General features: G+C 37.7%; 6 protein-coding genes across 10 annotated transcripts in view; 2 read left to right on the plus strand and 4 right to left on the minus strand.

The window, feature by feature from the left end:
* The window catches only part of LOC100881881 (uncharacterized), a 30,352-nt gene extending 28,417 nt beyond the window's left edge, over nt 1–1,935 (minus strand). The window contains exon 1 of one of the 3 annotated variants that reach the window (XM_076537593.1): nt 1,679–1,925. In XM_076537593.1, coding sequence (XP_076393708.1) covers nt 1,679–1,687 — 9 coding nt within the window. In that variant the 5' untranslated portion in view covers nt 1,688–1,925. Of the gene's footprint in view, nt 1–1,678 lie in introns of all 3 variants that reach the window. The other 2 variants (XM_012298632.2, XM_012298616.2) reach the window with 2 other exon arrangements.
* The window catches only part of LOC100875215 (prohormone-1), a 117,826-nt gene that overhangs the window by 26,288 nt on the left and 64,702 nt on the right, over nt 1–26,836 (plus strand). The window lies entirely within an intron of this gene.
* On the minus strand, nt 3,903–8,397 carry LOC100881989 (putative RNA-binding protein 19). The gene is made up of 16 exons (XM_003699275.3): nt 8,214–8,397; nt 7,953–8,157; nt 7,703–7,881; nt 7,407–7,625; nt 7,056–7,335; nt 6,785–6,991; nt 6,533–6,727; nt 6,326–6,465; nt 6,140–6,265; nt 5,929–6,064; nt 5,541–5,866; nt 5,283–5,485; nt 5,108–5,224; nt 4,946–5,051; nt 4,082–4,205; nt 3,903–4,022 (listed from the first exon to the last, which is right to left on the minus strand). The coding sequence occupies exons 1-16, from the start codon at nt 8,247–8,249 to the stop codon at nt 3,955–3,957; spliced, it is 2,667 nt and encodes an 888-aa protein (XP_003699323.2). The 5' UTR covers nt 8,250–8,397; the 3' UTR covers nt 3,903–3,954.
* PNKP (Polynucleotide kinase 3'-phosphatase) lies at nt 8,492–10,698 on the minus strand. The gene is made up of 8 exons (XM_003699276.3): nt 10,560–10,698; nt 10,006–10,478; nt 9,701–9,946; nt 9,568–9,636; nt 9,233–9,502; nt 8,894–9,175; nt 8,773–8,834; nt 8,492–8,717 (listed from the first exon to the last, which is right to left on the minus strand). Exons 1-8 carry the CDS (start codon nt 10,696–10,698, stop codon nt 8,594–8,596), a joined length of 1,665 nt encoding a protein of 554 aa, XP_003699324.2. The 3' UTR covers nt 8,492–8,593.
* Nucleotides 11,029–26,836, minus strand: part of LOC100875099 (Allatostatin double C) — a 34,181-nt gene continuing 18,373 nt past the window's right edge. Inside the window, exons 1-3 of one of the 2 annotated variants that reach the window (XM_076537628.1) lie at nt 16,196–17,650; nt 14,020–14,199; nt 11,029–13,913 (exon numbers count right to left, since the gene is read on the minus strand). In XM_076537628.1, the coding sequence (XP_076393743.1) occupies nt 13,827–13,913; nt 14,020–14,199; nt 16,196–16,291 (363 nt within the window). In that variant the 5' untranslated portion in view covers nt 16,292–17,650 and the 3' untranslated portion in view covers nt 11,029–13,826. Of the gene's footprint in view, nt 13,914–14,019; nt 14,200–16,195; nt 17,651–26,836 lie in introns of those variants that run through there. The other variant, XM_003699214.3, reaches the window with a different exon arrangement.
* LOC100882206 (tRNA (uracil-5-)-methyltransferase homolog A) lies at nt 11,220–13,402 on the plus strand. The gene is made up of 8 exons (XM_003699277.3): nt 11,220–11,513; nt 11,599–11,757; nt 11,813–12,008; nt 12,080–12,207; nt 12,259–12,509; nt 12,586–12,820; nt 12,872–13,064; nt 13,121–13,402. Exons 1-8 carry the CDS (start codon nt 11,220–11,222, stop codon nt 13,372–13,374), a joined length of 1,710 nt encoding a protein of 569 aa, XP_003699325.2. The 3' UTR covers nt 13,375–13,402.

Genomic DNA, 26,836 nt, shown 5'->3' on the forward strand with positions numbered 1-26,836 from the left:
GTCCCTAGATATCTAATAGATATGCAAAAAATCCCTAGATCTCGAATTCCCTAGATCTCGTTTCTCGGTATCGAAATCCCTAGATTTCAAATTTCCTAGATTCCAGAATTCTAAATATCTAGAGTCCCTAGATATCTAATAGATATGCAAAAAATCCCTAGATCTCGAATTCCCTAGATCTCGTTTCTCGGTATCGAAATCCCTAGATTTCAAATTCAATAGATCCCAGAATTCTAAATATCTAGAGTCCCTAGATCTCTAATAGATATGCAAAAAATCCCTAGATCTAGAATTCCCTAGATCTTCTATTTCTAGACACCGAAATCCCTAGATTTCGAATTCCCTAGATCCTCGAATCCTAAAAATCTAGAACCCTTAGATTTCCAATAAATATGCCAAAAATCCCTAGATCTCGAATTCCCTAGATCTCCCATTTCTAGACATCGAAATCCCTAGATTTCAAATTCTCTAGATCTAGAATCCTTAGATCTCTAATATCTAGGTTCCTACATCCGTAGATCTAAAATTCCTAGATCTTCGAACTCTGCATTCAAATCCCTAGATCTTCAAATTCCCAAATCCCCAAATCCCCAAATCCTCACATCCATAGTTCTCCAATTTCTAATCTATCAATATACTGTACCTAACTATATTCCTAATTCATCCCCTCTTTGTCAAATTTCAAAAAATCCCTAAAAATCAACTAGTGCGAAATCACATTTATTTTCTACCATATTTATTACATAAATTTATTATCTACCCTCCGTTTACCCTCCGAAGTTAATCGTTTACAGAATTTTGTCCGATCTTCAAACTTTTCGCAGTAAGAACGTATCGGTGTTGAAGATTCGAACACCTCTTTCATCCAATCTACCCGATCTCCCCAATTTTGAAAAATCTCTTCTTCTTTTTAGCAAAACACCAGATACGTTCGACGAGAACCGTTCCGACCTCGACAGTTTTGCAATCCCGCAACGTTCGCTCCTTCTTTGCTTGTCGCGTCGGCTCCAAGCCGAGTATGCTGTCCGAGCTAGCGTGGCTCGAATAACCGGTAGATTTCCTCTCCCTCGGCCTCCCTCGTCGACAGGAAGCCAAAGATCGTTCTCGGGTATTCGATATGCGTAGATCTCGAAATCGATCGACGACCGGTCACCGACACTGCCATTTCGTATAAACCTTTCTGGAATCCGCGTTTTTCCGACTCTCTAATAATATTTCGAACTTTAATACCTGGAGAAAGTATCCGAGCAACGACCCTGCATTTTGCGTTTTCATTTTTTTATTCGCTGCGTGAGATCTCCAGTTGGATTCTAGTTTGATTCGATCTCGGTTAGATTCGATCTGTGATGTAGATTTGATTGTGTTACCGACTTAAGTTACACTTTGTGTAGTTATTTTGGTGTCAGAAGTGATTTTATTGTGATAGGATTTTAGTATTGATGGAATAGATGTAAATTAGTAGTAGTGTTAGTAATACTAGTAATGTCAGTAGTAGTACTAACTACTAGGAGTATAGTCTGCACTACTATATACAGTAGTATATAATATACACTAGTACAGTAGTATACATATACTAGTAGTACATACCAGTACTACAGACTCCCAGTAAACTAATTTAAAAATTAACAAAAATCGCAAGAAACCTAACATGTCTCTCCCCTATTTACAAGAATCTTACCCAGTCCATGATGCTTCCACGATCCAAGATTGTTCCCTTAATAACCTCGTCAGCACATCGCGCACTATGCTTGCATAGACACGAGTTCTCGATTCACCGGCCACGTTTCCGGTGGCACTCGCGACCTTGTATGTGGACGTCGACACCGAAGGACACCGCAGAAATCACTAGCACCGTTCTCCAGAGCAAGGAGAGTGAGACTGAGCGTCGATCAGGAGGTGGAGAAGGCACTGTTACTTTCATGGGTCGTCTCCACCTCCATCCGAACCTCTCGAACGATTTCTGCCACTCCTCCTTCCAGGTGAAAGGAAAACATTTCTTTCCTTCTACCCCTCCTTGGATCGCTTCTTTTAATATTGATATATCGAATACTGACTTGGTTTTAAATGGGACCCACATATTTTATGGGCCGTTTGTCTTGGAATGTTAGGGACTATTTTTGTATTGTGGGAAAGGGGTACAATTATTCTTAACTTGGTTGAACCTTTATTTGGGCAGTTTTGGGATGGGTGTTTTTATTAGTATCTGATGTGGTTTTATTTGTTAGTGTTTTTTGGTACTTCTGGTTTTTGGTGTTTTTGGGGAGAGGGTTCTTTCATTTTTGGGTAGAGTGTTTTTACTAGTATCTAATGTACTACTGTTTGTTAGTGTTCTTTAGTATTTTTGGGGAAAGGGTTCCTCCATTTTTGGGCAGTATTTTTACTAGTATCTAACGTACTACTGTTTGTTAGTGTTCTTTAGTATTCTTGTGGAAAGGGTCCCTTCATTTTTGGGCACATTTACTAGTATCTAATATAATTTTGTTTGTTACTGTTTTTTACTATTTTTGTGGAGAGGTTCCTTCATTTTTGGGTGCAGGGTGTTTTTATTAATATCTAATGTGCTATTGTTTATTACTGTTTTTTGGTAATTTTGTGAAAATGAGAAGCAAGTTTTGTATGGAAGATGAAGTACATCCTTAACACTAACATTTATAAACTGGTCAGCTAACAAATTTAACACAGAGTTCACAAATTTAATTTCTATTTGATGTTGAGATGTTTGACTTCACTTATCTGATTGTCATAGAGATAGTTAAGGTACGTATTTAATTGTGTCTTAATGTTTGACTTCACTGAAGTGATTGTCATAGAGACAGTTTATGTATGTATTTAATTATGTTTTAATGTTTGACTTCACTAAACTGATTATTATAGAGGTACTTAATGTAGGTATTTAATTATGTTTTAATGTTTGACTTCACTAAACTGATTATCATAGAGGTACTTAATGTAGGTATTTAATTATGCTTTAATGTTTGACTTCACTAAACTGATTATCATAGAGGTACTTAATGTAGGTATTTAATTATGCTTTAATGTTTGACTTCACTAAACTGATTATCATAGAGATAGTCAATGTATGTACTTAATTATTGTCTTGATGTTTGACTTCACTGAACTGATTGTCGTAGAGATAGTTAACGTATGTACTTAATTATGTCTTGATGTTTGATTTCACTGAACTGATTGCCATTGAGATAGTTAATATATGTATTTAATTATGTCTTCATGTTTAACTTCACTATACTGATTATCGTAGGGATAGTTAATATATGTATTTAATTATGTATTCATGTTTGACTTCACTGAATTGATTATCATAGAGATAGTTAATGTATGTATTTAATTATGTCTTGATGTTTGACTTCACTGAATTGACTATCATAGAGAAAGTTAATGTATGTACTTAATTATGCTTTGATATTTGACTTCACTTAACTGATTGTCATCTACCTTACGTCTACCTTATTTTCATATCAAGTTACATGCATATATAATACATTAAATAAGAAAGGAAAAAACCATCTAGCCTTGCCATTTACTAAAAATAGTGTTGATTCAATAAAACAACTTTAAATAGATGTTTGTTCAGTGAAAAAACCGGCTCGTCCGTGAAGAAAGCAACGTTAATATTTCGAACGTGGTAAAGACGCATTCTTGCATCGAAACCAGGTGCAACGATCGCTCTCGAGGCTGCAATTAAGTCGAACGTGGGTAGAAGATTAATGCTAACTAGGCGATACCGATTCGTGAAACCCGTATCAAAACTCGAATACATGTTCGTGACACGCTGTTAGAAATCCGAAGTTTCGTGAAAAGTAAGACGGGGAAAAAGTTGGAACGTGACGGGAAGCTCGATATCGGAAAGTACTTTTTAACTTTCATTGACTCGGTGCCAGCCATTCGATGCAAATACGCACTTTATTCTTCGCATATGTACAAAATTTGATGAGCTTATTCCGCTTCTAAACCGACTTCTTCAGGATTCAAGGTAGCCTTCTTACTCTTCTTAGAGTAATCCTCTGTAAAAAATTCAAAGGACTGTGAGATGGGAGACAAAAATACTTTGAAGTGCGCGTACCTTGATGGAAGTGTTTTGCAGTTCTTTTTCTGATATCTTCTATTCCTTCCTCTGTCTGTGCCCATTCTAACACCAGACGTCGACCGTACAAGTGGGTACTCTGTCCAAGAGCCTTAAACGCTTTCTAAAAATCAAAAAGTAGCTAAAATAATTATGCTGAACCATGTAATTAAACATATAATAAGCTAGGAGATAGCCACATATTGATACAACATTTTTGGACTTCTTAAACTGTGAATTCCTTGCACTATAATCTTAGCTCTACTCCAGATTTATGTGATCAGATGTAAATTCACTTTAGACATTACTAAAAAATTATTTCTATTATTCAAAAATTTATTTCTAGTATTACTTAACATTGGGTTCACATTAGTGTGTCATATGACGCACCTCAGATCTTAACTCTACTCTAAATTTATGTGATGAGATGTAAATTCACTTTAGACATTACTGACAAATTATTTCTATTATTCAAAAATTTATTTCTAGTACTACTTAACACTGGGTTCACATCAGTGCGTCATGTGATGCACCTTAGACTCCACATTTCAAATTACTTTTCTCAAGATGAAGAATAATTATCTAAATTATGATTCATTCCTTGTAGTATTTGTTTACTTAATTTCTGAAGCTGCATATAAACCCAGTGTTAATTTATTAGTTGGATTGAGAACCATCTTTTGCTTTCTATGCATGTGGTGGTACAGGTAGTGGTTCATCCACCTTGAAGTCACTCCTCATACAAACCTTAATAAGACTTCAATGACTTTAAGTTAGTAAATTTAGATTTACAGCTTAGCACTAAGGTTTTTATTTCCTTAAAAACTTAAGAAAAATTGTAGCATCAAAAATCCATTTCAATACCTTAGCCTCACCCTTAGTGTAGTACTCCACAAATCCAAACCCCCTATGTTTCTCAACGCCAACCAATTTCCGTGGTAACCTTACCGCCTTCAGCTCCCCAAACGCCCTACAATATCAAACAGCATTAAAATTCGTTCGAAAACTCGTTCAGAAACTACGTACTTGAAGAGTTCGGTTATTTCATGAACATTCGCCTGGAACGGCACGTTTCGTATCAGGATTTTCGTGCCAGTCTGCTCCGTAACTTTGGACGTCTTTTTCGCATTCGTCACGTCGGTTCTAAGGAGTTAAACATAGTTAAAATTGAAAATGTTTGCAATTGAAGTTTGAAACCTACGTTAACGTTCTTTCGGAACGTTTCAGCTCCAAGGTTTTCCCATCTAGCACGGTCATTTGCAACACCTTGAGCGCGCGATCCGCGTCAGCTTTTCTTTTGTAGCGCACGAAACCGTAGCCCATTGATAATTTGCCGCCGGGATTTTTTACGTCCTTCTTTGTCGCTATGCTGGCGTAGCTAAGCGGACCGCATTTGCTGAAGTACTGAAATTACAATGTTCAAGAAAAAGAAGAAAATTACACCTTCAAGTTTAAATACCGAATGCAGTTGCTCTTCCGTAGTCGCAAAATTAATATTCTTCACAAACAATGTGGTGTCAGGTTCAGACTCCTCCTCCTCCTCGCTCTCTTCTTTTTCCTTATTTTCATCTTTCACATTTTCTGCGGATTCTTCTACCTTCAAATTCTTCTGTTCAATCTTTTTCTCCGTTTTCTGTTCCGGTTTAACGTCGCTGGCCTTCGCAGGAGCAGTAAAGCTATTGTCTGGCGCCCATTCCAGATAAAGCGGTAGATGCTTGAATTTGGTGTATGCTAATTTGGAGAACGCTTTACGCGCCTCTGAAGGCTCTAAAAATTCCACCAGAGCTGGAAAAAAGAACAGGAACCGTGAGAAAAGGAATGTTGATACACGTGTGAGATTGAGGTACCGGTTACTCCTGATGGTGGCATCACGACTCTCCCCAACTCCCCATGAGGTGCAAACAGTTGTCGAATTTCTCTAACTGTGGTTGCAGCTGGTAAATTCTTCACTAGCAACACTGTCTTTGATCGTTTACTCGGTGCCTGAAAAATACCTCCTCAATTATTTATTCCATGCAAGATTAGAGGATTATTTATTCCATCTTTGAAAAGATTTACCTGGTTGAATGCATCCAAACAAACACCCTGCTCCTCCAAAAAGTTCTTGGTGTCCTGAACCAGCTGAGTTTCTCCCAGAGCCAGTTTCACTGCCGCACTCAAACCTTTTGACCCATCTTCAAGCACCTATGTCAGAAATATTTTATGTTAAGCTACAGAAAATTATTTCAATCTTATTTTAATAACCTTCTCCTTCGTTGTGCTGTACATGGAGGCTATGGCGTCAGCTACAGCATTCTGACCCAGAAATAGGGTGTTCCAGTTGTGCGATGAGCCAGCAGTAGCCTTGTCTTTCAATTCCTTCTTCTGTTTATACGTTAGGTCTTCTGTGGAAAATACATTCACCATAAATGTGATAAATTCTATGCAAGTACAATTAGGAGTAGATCTTACTTTCATCCAGGTTTTCCAAAGGACTGGTTTTTGCTTTTCCAGGGAGGAGATGCAACATTCTGCCATCTAAAATTGAACCATCCAATTCGCTGTAGGCTTTCACAGCATGTTCAGGCATCAGAAATGTTATTGTGCCGAATCCTTTTGGTTTTCTGGTTACTTTGTCTATGGGTAGGTTCACTTCAGTTAAGGGACCTGAGGAACAAGCATAAAATTAACATAATGAAAAGTACAGCTTAAAAAAATATGTACCATATTTTTCAAACAATTTTCGAATATCATCCTCCGTGGTTGTGTAAGACAAATTTCGAACGAACATTCTTCCAGACTCTGCTATGGTTTCTTCATCTTTCAATGCCTCCTCCTGCTTTTTCCATCTAACGTCGCCATTATTTTCATTTTTTTCATCATTGATTTGTTCAGACTTCTCGTACCTTGTAACAAATATCTGTTTTCCATCTGTGCAGACATAAACAGAAGGATAAAACAGGTAAAATTGTTGTTTATATCAATTAGTATATACCTATGAAACTTTTATTTTTTAACAACGCTTTCTTCAGATGCTGCTCGGTTTTAAAACCGACGTAGGCGATTCCCTTGATTTTTGGTGGTACTCGAATTGATTTCGCTTTCAGTGGACGGAAAAATTGTTTTATATCTTTCTTTTTATGATTGTATGCCAATCCTCTAAGTTTTACAGTAAAAAATTCCACAGGGCCATGTTTTGGTGCTTTTTTAATATCACTTGTTCCTTCCTCTTTTGATTCTTTACCCTTTTCTTTCTTCTTTAAAGCTTCCATATACTGTTTGGTATTTAAGCATCATTAATTTGGAGGTATTGTCCTGAACATAAGTTCATGGTACCTGAATTTACCTGTAAGTCAGATAAAGCTTTATCTGCAATCTTTTTCTTTTCCCCCTCTGCTTCTTTTTCTTCTTCTTCTTCTTCTTTGCTATCATCTTCATCACTTTCTTCTTCCTTATCTTCCTGCTTTTCATTTTCATCGGTTATTAATGTTGTATCATTCTTCCACACTGCTTTATTTGATGTGTGACTTTCAAGGAATTCCACAAATAGAGGATCATCCTTATGCTAAATAAAAAACATAATCATAGTACAGATATACTATATATAAATAAAATATGTAATATATTAAGCCAAGATTATACTTTTTCCAATGCTTCTTTAACTTCACTTGCTACATTTTTATCTTTCTTCTTCTTTTTCTCCTTTTTGCTTTCATCTGTTGTTTCGGTTACACTTTCATTTTTAGAATTCTTATCATTTTCCAAACTCTTTGAACTGTCAGGAGCATATTTACTCCACGCCCTGGGTTTAGAAGAATCCCCTACAAAATTAAGTGTATTAAACATAAATACTAATTACTTATAAATAATTATGATTAAAGTTAGACCATACCTAGACTTGCACATTGTTCAATAGTTATTCTACAAGTATCGATGCACGTCTTATCAAAGTATTCTTTGGCAGCAAGAGCCTGTTCCTCTGTCTTGAATCCAATAAACGCAAATCGCCTAAATTTACCATCTTTTGTATATTTTAATTGTACATCTGTCACTAGGCCTTTCTGACTGAAATGTTCCCTCAATTTCTTATCTGTAATCTATTAAATTTTTCATGTTTAATTTTTACTCTTATCATCGCATTTGTATTACTTACAGTTTTCGGTAAATTTTTTACTATCAGTCGCGACATTTTGTATCATTCATAACTGCTGGTTAAAGATCTATTACTTTCCTATTTTATCTTCTCTTTGATGTCAACGACAGATCATACACGCGGTTTTGAAGAGGTTATGTTTTCTCATATTTTGAAAAGGACAGGAGCACGTGGATGTGCACTTCTATGTGTGCGTGTTTCAACACATGTTGAAAACAAATACATATATCTGTTTATGACAATCAAAAGAAGGGAGGTTTTATAGAACAACAAGCATATAGACTTAAGTGAGATTCGTTTATTAGTTCAGAATAAATATCAAATTTTATTATAAATTCATTGTGCCATAAAAACACGCGTACTTTTTAATAAAATATTTTCTAATGTTCGAGTAAATACATTTCATAAAGTTTTCGATCTTCCTCTTTTTGAAACGATGGTACGAAATTTATGTGAACAATTTCTGCAAATCCTTCATCCAGTGTAGGTAATTGATAATTGTTCCTGAAAACGTTCAAATTTATAGATTTCATAAATATTTATTTTATGTTCTACTTACATGTAAGAGTTAATAATTATTTCACTGATTTTCGCGTGACTAGGATCAGTTAACTCTCGAAACTGAAACATAAAGTTTAGTAAAGAATCTGTAATACATTATTCAAGATTATTGTTGTTACCTTATTATTGTGTTTCGCATGATCAACACTTATAGACATTATGAAACATCTCACAGAGACGTTATATCGTTTTGCTACTTCAATGTATCTTTGCCTTGATGCACAGTCAGGATTAGTATTGTCTACAACGACACTTCGTTTTTCCATTAAGTGTTTTTCCATCATTTTAATGCATTTTTGCCAGCTGCCAAGACTGTCCCTATTTACACATTCATAATGATTTAAATGGTTCTTTACAAAGTGTGATTTTCCAGAACCAGGACATCCAACCATTAAAATCACCTAAACATATAAACATATATCAATGTATCAAACATTGTTTAATAATATCTTACTTACTTCTTGATTGCTTGATGTTAAACTGGCTCCTGTGCAAATGTCTTTATTTGATAAATCTGTTGGATTAAAGCCAGGCATCATGTATTGTGCTTGCCCATGTCCACGAAAATGTTCTTCAGGTGTATAAAATTTCAAGCCTAGATTCAGTGCCAATAATCTGTCTGCTAATGAGTGATCTTTCTTTTTGCCTGGAGCCCAATTTTTTATTCGTCCAGCTGCATCTCCCACATAAAACGAATTTTCTTTATCGATGATCACAGAGTCATTGTACTGCACAGAGATTGTTTAAATTAATATTAAGTACAGACTTATTCAACAGTAAATCATATACTGACTTCTTGCAACTTGTGCCACATGCCAGGTGCTGGTTTTCTGTAGATACTATTTCCAGTAGCTATGAAAACCTACAAATAAGTTAACACATATAGCAATTTTATTTGATATATATCAGTTTGCAACAAAATATACCTGCATAGGAACTCCAATTTTTTGTACTACATTTTTAAGCTTATTTTTGAAAGAGTTAGTATTTAGTCTTCCACTTCCAATCGATGCTTGATTAGTGAAAATAACTATTTTGTAAGAAGATTTGTGAAGCTCTCTCAATTTATTAGGTATATCGGAATATAAAAGTTGCCAGTCATCATAATCTTTTGGAAATACTAAGCCAGACTTTGTTGTTATTAAAGTTCCATCCATATCATATGCAGCTATCTGAAAAGCAAATTAGTTTGGCCTGTTGCATATGTAATGTTGATATTGTTTTTAATCACCTTTGAACGGCCTTCCACACCCTGTGAAGTATATATTAATAATGCTCCACTGTTTATACTCTCCCAAGTACCTTCTCCAACTTGATCTGACATATTTTCTGAATTTGTTTTCCTGTTAATATACTTTAAAATACCATCAGTATTTTTTTTATGTTTCTTTTCTATCTGCCCTTGTATTTGTTCCTTACTGTCTATGTCATCAGATTCAACTTTTGGTATTTTATAAGAGTATTTTGCAGCATCATCACAGGCTTCTGGTTCCCTGATTCTTTTTTCTGGTAAGCAAGGCTTAGGAGGTGGGGGATTAAACTCAATTTGATATACGTATTTTCCATATAAAATTTCTAAGCAATCATTATGAGTGCCTATAAATTTAACGTCTTTTCTTGTTTTAAAGCCATTAAAACCACAGGATCTTTTTCCAATCTGTTGAATGGTAACTTTATGCTCTTCATAATCAGCGCATAATCTTACTAAAAAAAAAATAACTTATATATGACATACATAATGAAGTACATTAAAAAAATTAATTATATATGCAAAGAAATGTTAACCTTGCTGTCTGGGACACTGTGTATCCGTAATATTTGTATCTGGGTTACGTCCCACAATGATTGGCTCCTGATGCGGCAGATATACTGTTTTCAGTGTTTTATCATTACTTTTCAAGTAACAGCTTTTAGCTTGTTTCATCTTATGAATAGTTTAAAGAGGAGAGAAGTAATACTTCTACATTTATAACGGAACAAAAAAAATACTGATAAGGGAATGTAGTTTGCATAGAACCTTATAATTGAAATATCTTAATCCAATAAATAACCAATTAGTAACAAATTTATACAGATTTGTGGCAAGTACGATACCGCATAATTCAAAGTATAAAACTTTTTGTAAAGTTTAGAATTCTTAAATATTTACTTGTTTTTCTTTCAACATCAGTTGAAAATGTCTTGTTGTCTTAATTCGAGATGTCACCCTGTCTACAATCTCTGTCGCGTATCAAATCTAAATGCCTTTCAATCATTTTCACTTTAGTTTGTACACATTGCGTTTGAAAGGTTAGGCGCGGTAAGAACCTAACCTAACAGTGAGAAGGTACACACGTGAATTTAACGAACAAGTAGTTGAAATATAAACTAAAAATTTTGAATAATTAAAGAAGTACAGTTGATGGGTAAATTGTGTGAAGCATAGTTAAAATAAAATTGAAAATTATGGCTACAAGCGAAACTACGGAACCTGAAAAAAATCCTTACGCGTATCTCGACAGAGATGATTTTACATCGGAAAGATACAAGATCGAGGTACGCGGTTTACCAAAATATTATGGGATAGGTGAATTTAAAAAGCTTCTAAACGAGAAGCTGGAGTTGCAAATATGCAAGATAAAACCACCGAAACGAAGCAGTGGATGGATTTACGTGTCTTTCAGGAACGAAGAAAGTCGTCAGAAAGCTATAGAAAAGTTGAATGGAATTTTATGGAAAAATTGTAAGCTTAATGCTCAGGTATCATCAATCATCATTTTTATTTATATTTTATTATCCTGCATCTGCTGTTGCACATTTTTATTTCTTCATCTCTACAAAACAGATAGCTAAACCAGCTCCAGATCCTTTTATAAAAAGAAAACTAGAAGAAGAAACTGAACGTAAACGTCTGAAAGTAGACGAAGATGCTCAGAGTATTTCTATAGAAGACAAAGTTAAATTCACTACAACACCACTTTGGGATGTGCCTTATTCAAGTCAAGTAAGATAACCAACAGTCAAGAAAATAACAGGGATAAATCACGTTATATTTTTAGTTGGAATTAAAACAGAAAGAAATGAGACATATCTTAACAAATATTTGTAATCAAATGTTGAACGAAAGCAGGAAGGATGTCCTAGATTGGCTCAAACAACAAAAAGAAAAATATGAAGGCCTACCTTGTGAATTGCTTCCCATTCTCAGCACAGAAGTAACCACGGGTTATAGAAATAAATGCGAATTTACAGTTGGTAAATCAAAAGCAGATCCATTTAAACAAAAGCATAGAAATCGTGTAATACATAATATTATTTCGGTACAGGTAGAAGTACAGAAAAGAATAAAGTTACAATAGGCTTTAGATTATCTAGTTACGCCGCTGGTTCTACAGCGGTGGGACCCATAGACCATCTCTGTCACATTCCTGATAAAATGAAAGCCGTGGTCAAAGTAAGTTCTTCAAATTCACCTCCCAGATTCTTCGAGTAAAGTACATTTTAGGTTCTAGAAGAGTTTATGCAAGATTCTGAACTGAAACCTTTTGAACCGGTCGATCACACCGGATACTGGAGACAAGTTACCGTCAGAACCACTCTTGGCAGTGATCTGATGGTAATAGTGGCTGTGCATCCTCAAGACCTGACTTCAGAAAAACTGGACGAGATAAAATCGCAACTTAAACAATTTTTTGAAACTGGAAAGGGTGCAGAGGTTCACGTAACATCTTTATATTTCCAAATAATGAATAAAAAGTAAGGTTAATGAAGAGGACATTAAAGGAAATGCAAGAAATGTCTGCAATGAATAAAATGGTACTATTTTCCTCAGAAGCGCAGATTCAAAAGGAGGAGATAATTATTTCCACATCAGCGGAACAAGATACATAGAGGAAACCTTGTTGGGCATGAAATTCCGCGTCTCTCCTCAAGCGTTCTTCCAAGTGAACACAATAGGCGCTCAAGAACTATACAAAGCAGCGATCGACTTAGCAAAACCCACCGCGGACACCGCACTGTTGGACATCTGCTGCGGCACAGGAACAATAGCTCTCGCATTCTCAAAGGTACCACGCTCCTCCTGATTCCGCAAGAAAGCTAACGTCGTTCCTTTGCAGTACTGCAGCGAGGTGTTCGGAGTGGAAGTAGTGGAGGATGCTATTAAGGACGCTAAGGAGAACGCTGTCGCGAATCAGATAACAAACTGCGAGTTCTTCGTCGGCAAAGCGGAAGACATACTGTCTCCGATTATACACAGAACCACGAAACCCGATGTCATCGCTGTGGTGGATCCTCCACGAGCTGGGCTCCGTAAGACACGCGATTAATCGTTCTTTGAATATTGTGCTGAATGAAATTGCTTTCAGATCAGAGAGCGTTGTTGTCTCTACGCAAGGCGAGAAAGTTGTCCAGACTAATTTACGTCTCCTGCGACCCTCGAGCTGCGGCGAAGAACCTGGTGGACCTTGCGAGGCCCACGTCGAAGCAGTACATCGGCGAGCCGCTGGTTCCTGTAAAGGCAGTGGCCGTGGACATGTTTCCACACACGAAGCACTGCGAACTGGTGCTGTGTCTGGAAAGGTTGTCCGCGGTCAGGGGGGACAGCGACTCGACCCAATAAATAAAAGCACCGTTCTCCGTACACGTAATTTGAGTAATCAATCACTTTATTCGATACAATACCCATCGAAGACCTCGTGTCCATCAAAACTTACCTTTCGGACTCGGGATGTGGATAGGGTTCGGGTGTGTTTTCGCGAGTACCAATCGTTTCGTGTTTGCGTTGCTGCGTTTGTTGAGTACGTTTAATCGAATGCCGATCATTTTATAAGATAAATAGTTGACAATGTTTCGTAGATCCGTTGCCTCAGCGGTCGTCGACGAGAGAAAGAAAGATGATGGATCCGCGAGGGAGACAATTCCCGACTCGGAAAACTAGAGAATTAAACGGAGTCACGATCGCGCTTGTCCCAAGCGCAATTTATTTGTCTGAACGGGAAAAGCATGCGAGGAATCTCGTGGTCGAGTCGGGTCTTGAAGTCGCGATTACAGACTGGTTACACCGGCTCGTTATCACTTTCTCTTGAAGCATGTCACCGCGTTGAAGTAACAGCGCCAGTAGACTCGTCCTTTTGGTTGGCCTCGTCGTTGGAGATCCATCTGAAGTATAATTGAACTTCATTTATTTTAGTTTGATGGAGATATTTTTGTGATGGATAGAAAGTTAAGGATTGTAGTTGTAATTGAGCGGAAGTTGCAAGTGTACCTTCACCGTTTGTTCGTCTGCTGGAGAAACGATTTGAGAGCTGTCGGCTGAGAGACGGGGAGAAGATCTCGAGAATGATCTGCTACTGCCGAGGTTTTCTCGGTTCTGGTTGTCTACCACCTTTTGTAGGGCGACCATTAGCTGGTCGAACAGGAGAGCTGCCCTCTTTGGTACTACCACCTGGAATAAGGGAGGTTTTAGGAGTTGTTACTCATTGAGTTGGATACAATTCTCAAATTTTCAAACTCTGGAATTTTCAAATTGTCAAATTTACAAACTCTTGAATTTCCAAATTGTCAAATTTCCAAACTCTTGAATTTCCAAACTCTCAAAATTCCAAACTCTCAAATTTCCAAACTCTCAAATTCCCAAACTCTCAAATTTCCAAACTCTCAAATTTCCAAACTCTCAAATTTCTAAACTCTCAAGTTTCCAAACTCAAATTTCCAAGCTTTCAAATTTCCAAACTCTCAAATTTCCAAACTCTCAAATTTCCAAACTCTCAAGTTTCCAAACTCTCAAGTTTCCAAACTCTCAAATTCCAAACTCTCAAAATTCCAAACTCTCAAATTTCCAAACTCTCAAATTTCCAAACTCTCAAGTTTCCAAACTCTCAAGTTTCCAAACTCTCAAATTTCCAAACTCTCAAATTTCCAAACTCTCAAATTTCCAAACTCTCAAATTTCCAAACTCTCAAATTCCCCAACTCTCAAATTTCCAAACTCTCAAGTTTCCAAACTCTCAAGTTTCCAAACTCTCAAATTTCCAAACTCTCAAATTTCCAAACTCTCAAATTTCCAAACTCTCAAATTCCCCAACTCTCAAATTTCCAAACTCTCAAAATTCCAAACTCTCAAATTCCCAAACTCTCAAATTTCTAAACTCTCAAAATTCCAAACTCTCAAAATTCCAAACTCTCAAATTCCCAAACTCTCAAATTCCCAAACTCTCAAATCCCCAATTTCTCAAATCCCCAACTTCTCAAATTCCCAAACTCTCAAATCCCCAACTTCTCAAATCCCCAACTTCTCAAATCCCCAACTTCTCAAATCCCCAACTTCTCAAATTCCCAAACTCTCAAATCCCCAACTTCTCAAATCCCAAAACCTCAAATTCAACCATTCTCCAATTTTTCCTTCATCAAACATCCTCCCAAAATATTTAAAAACGCGCAACGAAGGAGAACATCGTATCAAAATAGTTCTAACAAAATTTGAAGTTGACTTCGACCCACGCACAGGCTCGTTTCCATCGATCTCTCAGTATTTAATATTTACGCCAATTAAAATTAATTAGACTAGAGTCTAATTGCCGTAGAGCTTTAGCTGGGTGTTTAAACTGCTGGAGGGTTGAGATCTTGTAGATCTTCCATTTTGTCGTCTTGTTAATTCGCTCTTTTCTGCGATAAACAAGCGTAAATCATTTTCCTCGATTGGAGCTACGGTTTCGTTACTGGTTCTTTCAGACTTTCTGAGATGCAGTCTGAAGGTAAATTTAGTTAGTATTTGAAGATAAATTTATAAACAGCGAACGAAACGATACTTTCAACTCTGTAATTGGTAAAAGTGAATTTACTCTTTGAGAAGGTACTTCGATAGAACTTAACTCTTTCGGTACAATTTATAAATACGTCCAAGTATATCTGGACCACTATTATTCAATATTTTTCATGTTTCTAAAATTTCTTTTGCAAACTGATTAATTTACGAAACAGAAGATCAATAAAACGTATTGCAACAGTGGAGTAACAAATATACAGGCTGTCTCACAACTAGTGTCCCAGAAATGAAGAGCAGCTGATTCCGAATAAGATTTCCCTTTGCAAAAATGGGGTTTGAAGCTTCGTTTTTGAATTATTAAGGAAAAACGCGGACCAGAGCGCGAGATGCGCGCGCAGCCGCCAGGCTCGAAGCTGTCGCTCCCGCGTCTGCGCGCGTAATCCTCGCGCTCTGATTGCTCCGTGTTTTCCTTAATAATTCAAAAACGAAGCTTCGAACCCCATTTTTGCAAAGGGAAATCTTATTGGGAATCAGCTACCCCTCATTTCAGGGACACTAGTCATGAGGCACCCTGTATACGTTTTACTGTAACATATACAACGTTCGTCGAACCGTATCTGATGTTCCACCCCTGTGCGCCACAATTACGTCAGCTACCCCCCATTTCAGGGACCTACGCTAGTTGTGAGACACCCTGTATAAAGATGATGTGGTTCGACTTCGAGTCGTTGGCCATTGTCGACTGCCTTTTTACGACCGTACCTCCCTATCATAAATTGTCAAACCACAGAAATAGTCTGCACTATTTTTGTATATTTCTGCACTATATTGACACGTGACTTCAACTACGAATTTTCCTCTTATTTTCTTTAATCGCTTTCTAGCTTGTTCTTGACAAATATTTGTAATTGCTCCTGATTTCCTGGTGGAGTTTCATCTTCGGTTGCCGACGGCATCTCCGATTTTCCCTCTGATCCTCTTCCTGGCTTTCAGCTGTAATCCGCAATGAAAAATTCCCCTCTACCGGAGGTATAGTAAAACAAATCGGGATCCCTAAGGAAAATATGACTATCGAGGGACAGTCTCTTGTTTGTCGAGATTTTTCTGAATTTTTCACGAGTTTATTTCGAAGTGGTTCAAAATTCAAAATTGTATTTTATATACAGTTTTATCATATTTTATATATTTTAAAAAATTTTGAAGTAGATGAAATATACAAATACTTCGTATAAATTTCAGTGAAATAAACTTATTTGATATCTGGTCAGATATTTCGTTAAAAACAAACAGTCGTACAACAAATTCTTACAAGTTACAATATTGTGCAACAAGTTCTTTGACCACCCCAATAATTCATTGATGAAAACAATCGATATCAACCATGAGGTATCAAAAATTTTTCCTGAATTTCCCAAGAAAAACAAATAAGCATTGATTTCCCCGAAAAAGAATAAGCAGCCAAGTAATCGCGTTTCCTTTTCCGTCGTTATTTGTCTCGAGCGATTTCCCAAAGGATCGCCGGCCAACTTTTATTTCCCCGCGACATTTCATAGAAACCGTGACAGCCGGGATTCGACTAGACGTCTCGTGGACGGATTATTGACCCATTTGTGAAAACGCAAAGAAGATTGGTCAGCCAATAAACTCGGATATTTTCGTCCCCTTGAATTACTCTTCGAGCCCGACAAAGCGAACGATGTATTAACTTCCGCACTGGCTTTCTTGGATTATTTTTCCCTCTTTTGGGATTTCAGGAAATTCGGCGTGGATACTGTTTTCTTTCAATATTCGTTCACATAACGGCACACGTGTCAATTTTTCTTCTCTTTAATTTTTTGGTACTTTAACAATTTGATCGTGTCGAAATGGTATAACCACCGATCAAGTATTCGATGGACTCCTGTATCCGCAGGCCATCGACCACGTAAAATTTCACTTTCGTAGACTAAATTTGGATCGGAACGGAGCGAGACAAAATTAAGGCCGAACAACGATTTTAACGAATTAACAAATAACTAGAGTGACTTTATTTCTTCCGAGTATAGCAAGACCAAGCGTGTTGACTCGCGTACAAATATATACATCTTCCCGATACACTGGGGCGGGAAAAACGAGGAGTGGGAGAGGGCTGACTTTCCCCAAATTGGGAGTTCCCAGTTTCCCCTGGCAGTGGTGCACCGGCCCTAACCGTTGCACGGTCACCCATCCGGCACTCGACCTCCTACAAATTACCCTCACAGTAATAAACCCAAGATCGCCTCGACTTTTCAAACTACGTGGAACCGAAAAAATATGGCTACAACCTCGGGCTCAATGCGCAAACCGCCGGGTAAAATGGACAAGTTCCTTGGTCTTTTGCTATGGTACCTTCGATATTCCGAAACTCTCTTAAATCTATTATAGTGTCTACAGAATTTTTTTGCGGCCTAGTCACACATGCGTGCATCCATTAAACCGTAAAATGAGAGGATTAGCAAGCTTTGCAAGTTTTGGCCACCCTTTCGACGATTCGCGGCGTCAAAGATCGTACGATACCGTCTCGAATAACTCGAGCAAATTGACTAACTAATTTGGGACGTGCACGGGTAACGAAGGCGATAATTAGATTCGCCGCGAGTTCTCAACTTTCCAAGAGCTCCGAGCAACCGACGGATAATCGAGTAGAATCCTCCTCTAAACGGTTCGTTGACAAATTTCCCGATTTTCCGGATAACTACCACCGAACGAGTTAATAGATACTTATCGATTGATTCAGACGGAGTTGTAATCATTCTCCCCTGTGTTCCGAAACCGTGCTGCTCGCCAATTAACCCTTCGAACATTGTGGACGTTATATGTGCTCTGAGAAACAACCTAATTGTGACTTATAGTATACTGTACTTTCTTTTTGGGAGTTTTAGGAATTACAGAATTTGTTCAAGGGGAATTCTAGGGATTTTGGATGTGGAAAATTTGGGGTTAGTGATTTCGGATTCTAGTGATTTCATTAGCTAAGAATTTTAGGAACAAGGAATTTTAGGATCTGTGTTGTATTGTATTTTATTTTTCTCACAAGAGAGAGCACTTAAAATTTTGGGATCTAGAGATTTTCAGTATCTAGGGAATGTTAGATGACCTACTTCTTCCACACCTCGCAAGTAATAGATACCGCAAGTGAACGATTAGCAAGTATCGACAATTTGTCGTTCCGTACTGAACGGGTTAATCCGAAATGTACCTTCCGTAACGCGATACCCGGAAAATGAGAGGAAGTTAATTCGTGGGTGGAGGAAATTGATCGGATTCGTTGAATAATGGAGCGGAACGAGCCCAAATCTCCAGCGCTAACTCTTTCCCTCTTTGATCTATGAATAATTCCTTTTAATCGGAGCGTATCGGTGTTCCGAGCGGAGGCGTCGGCCCTTCGTGAACGCGGAAACGAATCGATTCGATCGAATCTCGGAGGGCGAAGACACGACACAATCTACTGACGTCAACCCACGAGTTGGTGAGACCCAAAAGGAGACTCATAATGGAGATGCTACGCGACACGTGAGCAAGAGATAAGTAGATACGGACTACACAGATGTCGGTTGAGACCCAAAAGAAGCCTACCCCGTTACATTTCGGCAGATAATGACAACTGCAGTAGTTCGCGCTATCGAGACTGCCTGTCGTCGCCTAATTCGAGCCGACACCGAAAATACGTGCGAGTCTAGACGTTTCTCTTCTGACCAATCGGGTCCGAACCTGGATCCGCCACGTTCCTGGCTCGACTACGGCATGTACCGTGGACGACCCTGTTCCTGGCGCGTGGGGGCCAGGTTTAAGGGACGCACCGTAGAACAGTCCCGAGCGACGTTCCGACGTGGCTACTCGAAACGTTTGCTGTCTTCTTTCGCTCGATCGTGCCTACACCGGCGAAAATACGCGCGATTTTTCTATTCCGAGCAATTTCTCTTCTAAACACCTCTTGACGCGCCGACTCGTGGCATCGGTTCGTCAACATAGCGCGCGGAGGCAACATACGGTCGAACACGAGCAATAGAATTGAAATACGAGCAAGTAAATGGAATATTGTTGAACGCTGCCGTTTTTCAAATACAATCGGAATTATCGTTCCGTCGACGGCAGAGAGGCTGTCTGCCAAATCGAGCTGTCTATTTGACCGAAATCGTCCATATGCGTGTGCAGCCATAAGCGAACGCTACCTTCGCACGACTGGGTTTATTTCATTGATCAGAATATCCTCGATTCTAACTATTTCTCTTCCGAATTCTTCTAATTCTTGCGTGTTCTTCTAAACGTCTCTTCACGCCCCAACTCGTGGGTTACCGTCGCTATATTTGTTTCAATCTTCCGGTCGTCGAATCTCGTTATCCCAGGATAATGGATGACGTTTGTTCGAGGAGCTGATCGAGGGGGATACTCGATTCCGTTAAAACAGACAAAAATGTGTCGGAAACGTGCCGCAAAAACGGCCGCAAACGTGTTCGAGATATCGATATGTCCGAGTGTTCGAAACCGTCGCGTATGGCCGCGAAATGCGAAATAACGCGTTTGGTTCCATAGAAACGTCGATTCGATTTGCTTCGCGCGCGTCGCGACGTCGGAAACGTGCGTCGAATCGCGCCGATATCGTTGATTATGCGATCATCGATCGCGTGATGTTTCGTGAAAACAGAGAGGATAGCTCGGAAACTTGGACATTTTTTAAATTCGCGAAATTTATGGTTTTCGGGACAAGGTTGAGGATTTTGGGGGGTTTCTGAGGATTTCTGGGGATTTCGGAGGGTTTTTGGGGATTCTGGGGACTTCTGGGAATTTTTTAAGGACTTAGAGGGATTTTAGGGGATTTCGAGGGATTTCAGGGAATTTCTGGGGGTTTTCTGGTATTTTTAGGGGTTTCTGAGGGTGTATGGAGATTTCGGAGGATTTTTGGGGATTTTGGGGACATTTGGGGATTTAGGGAGATTTCTAAGGACTTAGAGGGATTTCAGAGAATTTCTAGGGATTTAGGAGAATTTCATGCACTCAGTTCGAGATTTGGATATTCCTAGGGATTTTGAGATTTCGAGGATTTGACGATTTCAGATTTCTAGAAAAATCGAAGATCTAGTTTCTAGGGATTTCATATGTTACTTTGAGATTGGGGTGTTGCTAGGAATCTCAGCATTGTTAGGTGTTTGACGTAGTAATTTGGTAATTTCCAGCTCGAGAATAAGCATTTTCGAAATTGAAAAACGGGAGGATTATCTCCGCAACAGAGTTAGCGTGAAACGAGGCAAGATCATTCGATCGGCTTTGCTTCGACGTTTGATTCGATGCGGGGATTAAAGTGGCAGAAAGATAAAGGAGCATGACGAGGGATGAGAAATTCATCGTGGAAAACCTCGTTGGAAAATCGAGCAGTCGGTCGACGGCGCGAAAGGGGATTTCGCGACGTAACATGTCAGCAAACGCGTGTCCCACAAAGAGAAGGATTAATATCCGCGATCACAAAAGATTCTTAACTGTTTTTAATACACGCGATCGTTTAATTAAAACCGTTTAATTAAAATCGCTGCTTCTAAAACCTGTTGACCGATTGCCGTGATCGCCCGTCGGTTCTTATCGCTAATTTAATCGTAAACGCGTGGACATCGATTCCGATGCTTTCCAGCTTATCGATAATTAAATTCTGACCGTACGGAGCGATGCAGTCACTCCGCGACAGCTGACACCTTCAATTCCGTTCAATTACACTTGTAAGTGTTAATGAAACTATTCGTTTGAACCTCCCTCTTGGAACGGGCGTTGTATCTTCTTTCAATCGGTCTAACTATAAGTTTAGAAATATTGTAGTTCGCTGATGCTTTCTTAGGTTTCGGATAGAGGAGCGCGAGGAATGAGAATATTTGGGAATTCGGGATTTAGGGAGCGGGCATTTATGCGGTAGGAATATGGGGATTGGGGATTTAGAGATTGGGAATTTAGGAATTGGGGATTTAGGAATCGGGCATTTATGCAGTAGGAATTTGGGGATTGGGGATTTAGAGATTGGGAATTTAGGAATTGGGGATTTAGGAATCGGGAATTTAGGGATCGGGGATTTAGGTATCAAGGATTTAGAGATCGGGGATTTAGGAATTGGGGATTTAGGGATCGGGGATTTAGGTATCAAGGATTTAGAGATCGGGGATTTAGGAATCGGGAATTTAGGGATCGGAGATTTAGGTATCAAGGATTTAGAGATCGGGGATTTAGGAATTGGAAATTTAGGGATCGGGGATTTAGGTATCAAGGATTTAGGAATTGGGGATTTAGGAATTGGGAATTTAGGGATCGGGGATTTAGGTATCAAGGATTTAGAGATCGTGGATTTAGGAATTGGGGATTTAGGAATCGAGAATTTAGGGATCGGGGATTTAGGTATCAAGGATTTAGAGATCGCGGATTTAGGAATTAGGAATTTAGGGATCGGGGATTTAGGGATCAAGGATCAAGAAGTAAAGCATCATGGATTTAGGGATCGGGAAGTTAAAGTTTGGGGATACAGGAATTAGGGATTTAAGGATCAAGGATTTAGGAATCAGGGATTTAGGGATTGGGAATTTAGAGATAGAAGAGTTAGATATTAGAGATATACAAATCAGGAATTTATGGATCAGAGATTTAAGTATTAAGGACTTAAGGAGAAGAGAGTTACAAGTCAGGGATTTAAGGCGTGCAATTTAGACAGATGAAAATAAGCTGATATTTGTGTAAAACTTATGTAAGTTAGAGAGGGTTGTGCTGTTAAAGACGTCAAATCTACATCCTCTTCATATATTTCTGTGTATCTGCAAGACTAAATATATACATCATTAAATCGCTACAATTCTCTATACATGCAAGACTAAAACCTACATTCTCAAACCTCTGCATCTCCAAATTCATATATTTTTATATACCTACAACCCTAAATACATCATCAAACCTCTACATGAAACCTCAGATACCTAAACACATCTTCTACTCATCTGACAAATCCATTACAGGTTGAGGGGAGCAATACCTTTAGACAGATGAAAATAAGCTGACATTTGTGAATTTTTTTTCTTATAGGACACCTTTGTTTTGCATTTTCGAAATTTCAGCTATAATTTATTATAACTATTGCCTATTACAGAATATTTTCTGTTCTGCAAAATATTTCAAAATGCCGGAATTATGACAATCCTTTCTGGAAGTGTTTCGGCGCGTCTCGCGAATCGGCGTGGGTTCCAGCGGAAGATATATTGGTTTCAGCAAGTTTGCAGACATCGTTTCGAAAACTAACATTCACAGTTAGTAGATGAACCTCAGAGACGTGCAAAATATGTAAAATCGAAGAAATGGCGCGTTTAAAGAAAAACTTTGAATTTTATTGAAAATTTTTGCAATGTTTGCAGTAAAAAGGACTTTAATGTTCAATTTATTTCATACATTTAGGTTCGTATGTTAGATAGTATTGTCATGGATATGTGGAGAAAATTTGAGCGCGATCGATAAACTAGTTTTTGAGTTATCAGCCACGGCAATTTTAAGAACGTAGTTTTGAGAAAAACGCGTTTAAAGTTTCAGTCCTCCGCACTGAACGCGTGTATACCCGCGGCGCTAATCGTCCATAACTTCAAAAGGGCTTCGTATTTCGCTTGAAAATTTTCAGACAATATTTTTAAGATGTTACACTAACATTTTATAGAAAAACAATTTTGTAATTTTTTAAGATTCTAAAGGTACTGCCCTCCTTAAGAAAAGTAACCTTGATGGTTGTAAGATGAGTGAAGAATGTTTGAATATACCTTCATCCTTAAACCTCTGCATCTCTAAATTCCTCTGCAACCCTAAATACATCATCAAACCTCTACACAAAACCTCATATACCTAAACACACCTTCTACTCATCTGACAAATCAATTACACAATTAATAAAAGTAACCTTGATACTTATAACAACGTTTAAATTCGAAGCGCGAATGCATCGCATAAATAGAAATCGAAATAACCATGAAATTCCAGCAGCCATTCGCTAAATGAAAATTGAAACACGAGAGGATTAGTTTCGTTTTGTTTTCTTTTTCTTCGCTTTAAAAAGCAACCGCATTCGATGGCCATACAAGTCCCGGACATTTCCATATCCATTTGGATTCGCGGCATATCGCGGTTGCACGCATTTACGCGAAACGCGTCGCTCTCGACAGTTCGATTCCTCCTATAAATCGATTAATTTGCTCGACTCTGTCCTCGCTGAAATTATCCTTCTCTCTCCAATCGCCGCGTCCTCCGTCGCTAAAATTAGCGATAAAGAAATTGGGCTGAATGTTTAACGGGCAAATATTATTCATCGATGCAACATTCGATCATCCTCGATCCTTGATCGCGTCGTTGACATTGAAATGTGTGAATGAGAGAGAGACAGAAAGACGTGTCAACAATTATACCCATTCTGAGTGCACGAATGGCCACGTAATTGTTGTACGTTTGGTTTACGTTTCGCGATTCAGCGCTCGCAGAGTGGGCGGCATTCATTATCGCCAGGTAATTCTTTTATCTCGATGACAAAAGCGGAGAGAGATGTCGCGGCCAAAGCTGCATATGCATTTTTGGGAAGCAATCGAGTGAGGACGATTCTTCAATCTTCGTAATACTTCGTATACTCATAAAGAATACATATTGCATAGACATGTATTATACATACCAAAATTATATCTACAAGGTATTATTGTTGGACAATAATATACTACAATATTATATATTATTATATTCTATATACTACTTATACATTATTTTATTCTATATATTATATATTATTATATTCTATATATTACTTATATATTATTCTATTCTATACATAACTATATATTATGTTCTAAATATAACTATATATAATTACATTCCATATCCTTGATATTATATAATATCTAGTTACCTTCATTCTAAAAATGTATTACCTATGTATTTTCTTAATGTACATTGTCGCATTGTAACATACATTTCATCTTGCTAAACAGTGATTAAAAAAAGATTATAAATACGTAACAATGAAAGTCGTCTAAAATCCGAGAGTTGTAACACGGCTGCAAGAAGCTTGAAAACCATGTAACGAGCTAAGAAATGATCATTCGAATGCAAAAAAAGGTAGAAACGAAGTTGGAACATTTGTCTGGCAACGGGACACGAGAGAATCGTAAAACGTTGGTTCGTGAGCGTTTAAGAGGATCGTGGCCGGCGAGCGGACACTTTCAGGACATAAATACGCGTTGGGAAAAGTGGTGCGACGCGGAAGAAAACGGAGAAGAAGAAAAAGCACGTGGGAGTAATCGAGAGAAAATTTATGTCCCGAGTAGAATCGAAACACGGAATTTATGAGACTCGTGGAGGCACAGGATTCAGGTAAATGAAACGAAGAGCACGCTTTTTCGCCGAAATCATACTTTATCGCCGTGAGATGCCAGGAAAATAAAAATGTTCTCATATTGAAATAATTCGAGTTATGAAACCCGACGAAAATTCACGCGCCTCCCTCGTGAAATCAAGTTCCTCAAACACGGGGAATAAAACAAATTTACCTTAGCAAGGAGGTGTTCGTCAAACACATCGAGGGAATAGAGTTCCCGACGATATAGATCGTCTCCTTCCGCAAATAATTCGACGTCGCCGCGGCGAGTCGATTTAACGATGATTAAAGTCACCTCACTCTCTCGTTAGTTTTTTATTGGCCAAAGCGTCGAAGTTATTGCCGCGGAATTCGACGACGAAAGCTCTTTAGCTCCGAGAGACTCGTTTCTTCGATTGTTTCGCGACGGTGTTGCGAAACTTGTTGCTCGATTACTTCCTACTTTTTCTCGCGAACTTCGACGAATAGTTTCTTGGGAGTTCGAGGTGCGATTCGTGTTTTATATTTTCTGGGAAACGGAGAAATTGGGGTGATTATTCTTTGAAAATTTTGGTAGGCGCTTTTGAGTAGTTGATTTTTTGATCTACACTGGGTGGCGGTAAAATTTAAATTTAATCGCTGACGAATTATTATAATAAAGTAGTAAGAGATATTTTTATTAACTTGAAATGAAGGGAAACTTGTCATTTTGTTTCTATAACTATTATTATGATAATAATAGTTATTCGTGTTTTTTATTTCTGACGAAAGAGAGAAATTCTGTAGATAGAAAACCTTGTATGCATTCTTAATTGGCCGCCATCTTGATCGGACGCCATCTTGATCTACACCGAGTGGCGGTAAGATTCAAATCTGTTCGATCAAAGACGAATTATTACAATAAAGTAGTGAGACATTTTTATTGATTGAAAACGAAGTGAAACTTATAACTTTGTTTTTGTAAATATTCTTGTAATAATAATAGTTATTCGTGTTTTTTATTTTTGCGAAAGAGAGGAATTCTGTAGATAGAAAATCTTGTATGCGTTCTTGATCGATCGCCATCTTGATCGGCCGCCATCTTGATCTACACCGAGTGGCGGTAAAATTCAAATCTAATCACAGAGTTGTTATGATAAACTAATAAAATAAATATTTCGATCGATTTAAAACGAAGTGAAAATTATTTTATGAGATAGGGAAAAGTATAAATCTATTTAAATTAAAATTGAACGCGTTTGAACGTACGTCGAAAATAACACTCGCTGCGCCACATTTTCGAGAGATTTCAATGCTGGAAACATCAGCGAACGTCTTAACACTTTGACGACTGTTATTAAATTTTTAAAATCTAACTAATCAAAGAAGTTTCTAAATGTCTATCAGTTTTATCACTTTACTATTTGCAATTTGTTATATAGAAAAAAATTGCAAACTCAAAATTGAAATTTGTTATACATTAAAAAATTGAAAACTGAAAATTGAATTTTGTTATATATAAAAAAAATTAAAAACTGAAAACTGAAATTTGTTACATATAAAAAAATTAAAAACTGAAAATTGAAATTTGTTTTAAAGAAAAAAAATTAAAAACTGCAAAATTCAAATTTGTTTTAAAGAAAAAAAATTAAAAACAGCAAAATTGAAATTTGTAATATAAAAAAAAAAATTGAAAACTGAAGACTGAAATTTGTAATATAAAAAAAAATTGAAATAAACTGAAATTTATTTGCTCTCATTCGAAAATTGAAGAGTGTATCTTTTTTAACAATCAGAAAGTTAAAACAACGAATATGGTAAAACCTAACAAAGTTCGTATTACGCGTGGGTAAAAGTATTCGTTTTCACAAATTCTGGAGCAGTATTCTGATAGGGCAAACTGCGAGCAACTACACCCACGGTTGACACCTACACCAATCGTAGTCAGACGCATCCACCCACTCGTGCGTTTAAAAACCAA

The sequence above is a fragment of the Megachile rotundata genome, chromosome 11, assembly GCF_050947335.1.
Source record: "Megachile rotundata isolate GNS110a chromosome 11, iyMegRotu1, whole genome shotgun sequence".
Classification (NCBI taxonomy): Eukaryota; Metazoa; Arthropoda; class Insecta; order Hymenoptera; family Megachilidae; genus Megachile; species Megachile rotundata.

Bases quoted from the DNA above. Each gene is read 5' to 3' on its own strand.
- LOC100882206 (XM_003699277.3), top strand. From the start codon at position 11,220: ATGGCTACAAGCGAAACTACGGAACCTGAAAAAAATCCTTACGCGTAT. The intron at 12,009-12,079 runs GTAAATCAAAAG...ATTTCGGTACAG, and splicing joins TAAATGCGAATTTACAGTTG to GTAGAAGTACAGAAAAGAAT. The intron at 12,208-12,258 runs GTAAGTTCTTCA...AGTACATTTTAG, and splicing joins AAATGAAAGCCGTGGTCAAA to GTTCTAGAAGAGTTTATGCA.
- PNKP (XM_003699276.3), bottom strand. From the start codon at position 10,698: ATGAAACAAGCTAAAAGCTGTTACTTGAAAAGTAATGATAAAACACTG. The intron at 8,835-8,893 runs GTAACAACAATA...TTTATGTTTCAG, and splicing joins ATGCGAAACACAATAATAAG to TTTCGAGAGTTAACTGATCC. The intron at 8,718-8,772 runs GTAAGTAGAACA...GAACGTTTTCAG, and splicing joins ATAATTATTAACTCTTACAT to GAACAATTATCAATTACCTA.
- LOC100881989 (XM_003699275.3), bottom strand. From the start codon at position 8,249: ATGTCGCGACTGATAGTAAAAAATTTACCGAAAACT. The intron at 7,626-7,702 runs GTATAATCTTGG...TTTTTTATTTAG, and splicing joins TTAAAGAAGCATTGGAAAAA to CATAAGGATGATCCTCTATT. The intron at 6,728-6,784 runs GTACATATTTTT...CTTGTTCCTCAG, and splicing joins AAAATTGTTTGAAAAATATG to GTCCCTTAACTGAAGTGAAC.